The sequence below is a fragment of the Propithecus coquereli genome, unplaced genomic scaffold (assembly GCF_000956105.1).
Source record: "Propithecus coquereli isolate 6110/MARCELLA unplaced genomic scaffold, Pcoq_1.0 Scaffold1, whole genome shotgun sequence".
Lineage (NCBI taxonomy): Eukaryota > Metazoa > Chordata > Mammalia > Primates > Indriidae > Propithecus > Propithecus coquereli.
Window position 1 is genome coordinate 27,139,396 of NW_012133857.1, and position 6,927 is coordinate 27,146,322.

Sequence of the window (6,927 nt, forward strand, 5' to 3'; positions counted from 1 at the left end):
ACTCAGAGAAAGAAAACACCTTACACCATCTGGTTAAAAAGAAAAACAGCAACCCTCCAGTTCTTTCACTTTCCTGCAAACACCTCTCCTGGAAAATTCACACCCGGTGAGTTCTGATTAATAAAGACTCCTCTTCCCTGTGGTTGCAGAAATATACACCCAGTGGCTTTGGGATAATCACTTAACCTTTCATACTTCTGGGAGAGAAGAGCAATAAATCTGTGACACAGGGGCATTGTATAATGTAATTGGATCTTTGAGCAGCCTAGCAGGAAGCTTAAAAAACAAAACAAGAAAATAAAGGAACAGGAAAGAAAGAGAACGGGGTGGTGGGGAGAGGGAGAGAGAGCACGTCCTCAATCCGACAACACGGGGTCTGCTGCAATTTCCACCCACTCACACAGTCCGCTTTGGAATCATCTCACTACTCCACCCCTTTCCAATCCAAAATTACTAAATTAGAAGCATAGAAACACTTGTGGCCTTAATCATGGAATCACATTCACGGTCCCTCTCCAAGACCTGAACAAAGTTCAAAGCTTTATCCAAAATGCAGCAACCATTTACACATTCTCTTTGAGATCCCAAACTTTTCTTTAGCTCAGAGGGTAATCTTCTAAAACTCTGGCAAGGATATGAACTACACAGATGTCCGCGAGTATTATTTTTTTTTCCTCCTCCAAGGAATGTCAACAAAAATAACAACTCGAAAGGAATGCTTGACTCTCTATTTTCTTTCCCACAATCAGTTCGCCACATGTAGGCCAGATATTAGAAGATTGCACTAAAACAAAGTTCAAGTCTTACTCTAAAAATTCAGTGATATATTTTCGACTACACTTTGACCACATCCAGGGGTTCGTGTAGAAGTTCAGTGTCGGAGCCATGACGTGCTGGGGACTCTTAACTCCTTCTTCTTTACATTTATTGTTGTCATCATGAGGCATGTTAAACCTAAAGCCAATGAAACAATGACAAGAATGTCAATAAACACCAAGGGATCGTGCTGTTACAATTGCTTCAATAATGCATGTGTCTAGGAAAAAAAATGTAACTGGCTACTGCATAAGAGCCTGAATCCTGGTAGGCAAAACAAAATTTAAGACAATTCAAGATGGACTATACGTTAAAATACAATTCTCACCCAATTTAATAGAGTGCCTTTAATGTATAAAAAGAGATATGAGTGGGGCCATTTATTTGGTTTAAGTGTACTTTTTGGAACTGCAGAGGCTCTGAGTGTGCTGTAGTTGGTGCTAGAATACAGTAGTTGCCATTCCTAAAGCTGTTAAAGGGCAATTTATAGAGTCAAGAATTTGGCAGGTTACAATCATGTTGTGAATATAAAAGGGTCAGTCAGGTGTCAAAAATTGAAGGCAAAAGCTTTCTAATAAGAAGCTCACTATGGGTCTTGGCATGTTCCTCTTTTTGGGTCAGGTTGACAAATGACATACCTGCGTAGGTATATCATCATAAAGGTATGCAAGGTTTGTGCACAATAAAACCCACGAAAGAACGTGGTAAGCATGGAAACCAGAGGTATGCCAATTCAACTGGCTTAACTCAGAGATGGCAAATAGCTTCTCGCTTCGTGCCAACGCTCATTGATTGGTACTGGCTTCCTGAAAAGTCAGGCACAAAAGGATTCTGAAATTAATTCAGGCTCTGCCCGTGAGAAGGATAGGAAGGACTGCCAACGTCCTCTTGGGCCTGGGAGGGACCTCGGCAGCAGCGTTAACACATACTTGCCATTCTTGGCTTAGGCAGAGGGAGCGGGGGAAAAAATGACAGGAAGTATTTCCGAAATCCAGAAACATCAATTCTATGACCCACATGCCACGCTCAGCTCAGGCATTAGCTGTCGGGCAAGAAGCTCAGAGAGGTTTGCCCTCTCTCTCTCTCTCTCTCGGGATGACTGTCTCCAGTCACAGAACTGATGCATGCAATTAACTGAGCATTGGGGGAGCATTTGCTTCACTAGCTCGTCTTAAATACAGAAATAAATGAGTCAGACAGAAGCGTGCATACTTGCTTCACATGGGAGTAAAAGCTGGGATAGAAGCCTGTGGAGTCTATTGCATTTATTTCCCTTGTGTTTCCTTTTCTTTCTCTTTCAAAAATGTAGGCCCCTCGATATTTGCCAATAGAGATAGAAAAACCAGGATCTGTCTTGGTTGAACTTAGTAATAGTTCTTAAAACTTAAGACTCTTATATTTAAGAGTCTATTTCCTGAAAAGAAGGACTGCTCTGGTTTCCAGTTCCCAGACGCACATTGCAATACCTACAGCAACAATCCCCAAAACAAGCAAACCGGTCAAATCTTGGTTGTTTCTCTGTGGTGAAAAGCAGTTGGTGTTTATTCTCCGCCCCCACCGTGACTTGATAAAATCAAGTTTATCATGTAAATAAACAGAAAATTTATTTTCATTCAGATGTCACATTTGCTCACTACCGGGGCCATATCATAACAAATACTTATTGAACACCTAACAGAGATAACCAAGAAATTGAACACTTAACAAAGATAACCAAGACTTTGCAGCATTCGCAATGCACCAGAAGTGTGTTAAATGCTTCAGATGCTTTATGTCATTTAATCATTTCTCTGACCCGATGAAGAGCACGAGTTGAGCCTCCCTAATTCCAAAATCCAAAATGCTCCCAAATCTGAAACTTTTTGAGTGCCAACATGACACAGAAAATTTCATACATAAGTACTTAACACAAACTTTGTTTCCTGCACAAAATTATTATATAAAATTACCTCTAGGCTATGTGTATACGGTGTATATGAAACATAAATGAATTTCATGTTTAGACTTCCAAGATATCTAATTATATATATGCAAATATTCCAAAATCTAAAGAAGTCTGAAATCCAAAACACTTTGGTCCTGAGCATTTTGGATAAGGGATACTCAACCTTGTGTTATTATTATCCACATTTTGCAGATAAGGAAACGGAGCCAGAAAGATTTAATTATCTGATCAAGGTCCCATGGCTACTAAGGTAAGGGCAGCTATAACTGGAATTCTCTCCAAGGAGTCTTTGAGTTTCACAAAGGTGCTTCAGAAACCAAAAGGACAGAGAGGATACTGACTACTGGGGTCTGGCCTGTTGCAGCTGCTTAATGGAAAGCCACGCCTCTTTTATGTTCTAATTGTCGGGAATCTGACACTATTTCCTTTGGAGAAAAGAAACACGATGTGCTCTTTAAATATGTTTGAAAGGCACTAGTTTAAAAATATGCCCATTATATGTGTATACTGAATTGGAGATACCTGTATATGTGCATCTTGCTCTATGCCTAGCATAGTACACTGTGCATGCGTGGCCTTCAAAAAAATACCTGAATGGAAAAGCTTACCTAATAGATGACATTGGCTCTAAATAAAGTTAACATCTGATACACAAATGCATACACAGCTATATTAATATCTTTTTAGAAAATTATTTCAAAACATACAGTGTAAGTATTTAATCATTCTAGAAAGAAAACAATGCAGATAAAAAATAAGAATAACTTCTAGTAAATTTACAGTTTTACCCCATGTTCTAACCATGCTCCGTCTCTAAAGAACAAAAGGGAAAACCATTTCATAAAGGCCATTTAGTGACCATAATTAGGAAATGATTCCTTCCCTGCATTTTTGTTCATTCTGTTTCCTGAAAGGGGGACTTTACTGTTTCTGGTTGTTACATGTCTGAATTAGAATTGTGTATGACTAGAGTCAGTAATGATCTGGATTTGTGCAAATCTTGTGAACCAGGGGCAATACTGGGGGACCCTCCTAGACAAAGATGTTAAGTCAGGAAAGTTCCCCACGCTAATATATCCTCTACTTCAGCAGAAGGAATGGAAAGGCCCTATTCTTCCCATTCCCAGTAGAAAAGGAGAATATTAGATCTTGCATATTAAACTTGAGCAGTTAAACCAAAGACATGCACAAAGACGGCTGAAGAGGGGGCCCTGCATTTACTCGACTTTCTCAATTCAGTCATTTCCCCCAATTAGATTCAAAGCTCTTCACCCCTGCAAACTCTATGACTCGGGAAGGCTCTTACACTCTCTGAAGTCAAGGAAATGCTCAGTGATGCGAAGGAACAAAAGGTTTAGGTCACTCTGAATTAAATGAAATTACTGAAAGGAAACTCACACATGGCCCAGCTCGTGGGCTATTGTAAAAGCCGTACTCAATCCACTATCTTCACTAATAGAACAGCTTCTATAGGGATCGCAAATGGTTCCTAGTTCAGCAAGACCTATCAGAAGGGAAAACAACAAGGATTTACCTTAAAAAGCAATTGTGGCTTGAAATAAAAACATATAATAAATTGTTTTAGCCACCGAGGATACACATGGAGGACTCACCTAAGGTGTCACATTTGTCATGAGCTCTGCAGATATCCTGTCTGAAAGCAAAGCAGACTTAGGCCTTGACAACACCAGAGAGTAAATGTCAATACAAGCAAACACTTCAGAGTCTTCTAGGCATTCTCAACAGCACACACTTTAAGGAGGGGTGTTATAAAAAGTAAATTAACAAGGCCAGGGTTTCACAACTCAAAAAACTTTGGGAATAGTTGATTTAAGGATTAAAAGCTACATTAAGAAATCTTCTGCAGCCTGAGTAGCCACAGGGCAGTCAGAAACCTCTCCAACCAGGACTTCTCCCAATACCCTGGAGAAGTGCTTCTATTTGCATAAAGACTCTTTGAGAACATTCCTAAGAAGGCGCTAAATGCCATGCATTTAAGTTCATTTAAGAGGACGTGTTCATGACCATATCAGAGGTGGCAGAAGACACGTGGCACAATTAGGCCAGCACCCCTCTCTGTTGCCCCATATAGTGCTTTAAACATTTATAGCTATAAATGATAGTAGCTGTCATTTAAAAATTGGGAAATTTCACACTATAAAACAAAATCAACCTTTCAGGCTTCTTGTAAAATCACAAAAGTTGGCAACACTGGACTTGTACTGCATGGCAATACCAGGTCAAATCGGATAGCAGATGCCGCTGTTACACCAGGCATTTGCTTTCAGGACTGCCTAACACATTGATTCCTCACCTGGCACCTACAGGTGAGTGGTTCGAACCAGGGGTGAGTCTGCCCCACCCTCCAGGGGGCATTAAGCAACATCTGGAGACCTTGGCTGTCACAACTGCAAGGACTACTACTGATACGTGGTGAGCAGAGGCCAGGGACGCTCCTGAGCACCCTGCAAGGCACTAGGGCACCCCCACAGCAAAAAATTATCTGGTCCAAAATGTCAATAGTGCTTAAGTCGAGAAACCCTCTATACTAGGGGCGGGCTACCAGGAATGTGTAACCCTATCCTATCAACTTGACCTGAAACTGAGATATTTGAGGAATAAGAAATCCATATACCTTGTGACAAGAACAGCAGTATCATGCTGGATTCCACCTGGATAGTTCTTGGAATGCTGCCACTGGCAAAAGTTTTTTAACGTTGTCTGGGCATTAAAAGATATAGAAGGTCCATCCTAAATACAGAGAAGAGTTATGGTTGGTCTGCTGAACCAACACCAATTAGATATGCCATTTCGGATACAGATAGAAGAAAAAAGAAAAAAAAACTTTATTACCTGTTCATTATGAATCACAACTAAGTTCACAATAACAATATTAATTAAATTTCCAATACTTGGGTCTTTATAGATAGAGGCTACCTGCAACCGAGATAAATTTTTCAAAGTTAATTGTGAACTCCGTGTAAGCAATCAGCAATTCACGTCTTATGTCGGGCTCCATCTCTTTTTACGTTTCATGTAACATATGCATTTTGTGGTTCTGAATTTTCATTCACTCAACAATCATTTATTTAAAGTCTCTTTGTGAAATTCATACTTGGCCATTTTAGAAAATAATGAATTCAAACAAGTTTAAACTCCAAGGTGTTTTCCTCTGAAATTGCACTGCCACGAGACTTAACATTTTTCACTGTACCAGAACACTGGACATTAATTTTCCATCAAGTTCTTTCCTTCCATGTGAAATCCTGGATTGCCAACTTATAGAATCTCACAATGACCACATTTGCTAATTCTACTGTTCTTTATGTTTATCACTCGTTTGTGTCCTCGACAATCTGCTAACCTTTTAATTTTTTTGGCATTATTAAAACGAATTATGAGTTAACATTCACTGAATGCTTCTTGTGGACTAGATCCTTGCTGAAAACTGCATATGCATTTGCTTTTAGTCACCACAGCAAAACTCTAGGCTAGGTACTATTACAGTCTCTGTTCAACAAATGAAGAAACCAAAGCTCAGAGAAATTAAGTAACTTGTCCAAGGCTATACAGTGGTGAGTAGCAGAGCCAGAAATCTCAATCTGGGTGAGTTTGACCCAAAGTCCTTGTTAGTAATCTAAAGTTATGACAGATCTGAAATTATGGGGTGGAAATGCAGCTGTGTAAGTGCAAGACTTGATTAGGTTTTCCTTTCCTTCCTGGACATGAGAGGGCTGGGGCATGGGAGACTGAGCAGGGAGCAGGGCAGGGGGTGACAGAGGAGTGGGGGGAAGCAGGGCTGGGGAGAGATAAGGGAATTGTTCACAGCGGGTGGGGGAAAACAAGGAACACTACAGGCCACAGGGAGGGAAGAAGAAACCCTAAAGCAATAATCTCAAACATGAAGACTTTTCACATACATTTGGGGAATTCATTAAAAGTAGGTTTCAGTTCAGATAAATTAAGGTTAATCCATAAAAAGGAATATTATGCTAAGGCTTAAAATGAGTAACAGACAGTAGGTCTACATGGGCTGCTATGGAACAATCTCTACTATTTCAAGAAAATAGCAATGTGTAAAACAGAATATGAAAATGCTCCTTTTCTGTTTGAAAAAAAGTTGTGTATTCATAACCTACTTGCTTAAGAAATGTCTAAAGTTATAC

The 6,927-nt window shown here is 39.8% G+C and overlaps 1 protein-coding gene across 1 annotated transcript in view; it reads right to left on the reverse strand.

The window, feature by feature from the left end:
- Positions 1-6,927, reverse strand: part of ADAMTS9 (ADAM metallopeptidase with thrombospondin type 1 motif, 9) — a 189,036-nt gene that overhangs the window by 141,015 nt on the left and 41,094 nt on the right. The window contains exons 5-9 of the mRNA XM_012639039.1: positions 5,615-5,698; positions 5,397-5,512; positions 4,375-4,415; positions 4,160-4,265; positions 808-954 (exon numbers count right to left, since the gene is read on the reverse strand). Coding sequence (XP_012494493.1) covers positions 808-954; positions 4,160-4,265; positions 4,375-4,415; positions 5,397-5,512; positions 5,615-5,698 — 494 coding nt within the window. The remainder of the gene's footprint in view (positions 1-807; positions 955-4,159; positions 4,266-4,374; positions 4,416-5,396; positions 5,513-5,614; positions 5,699-6,927) is intronic.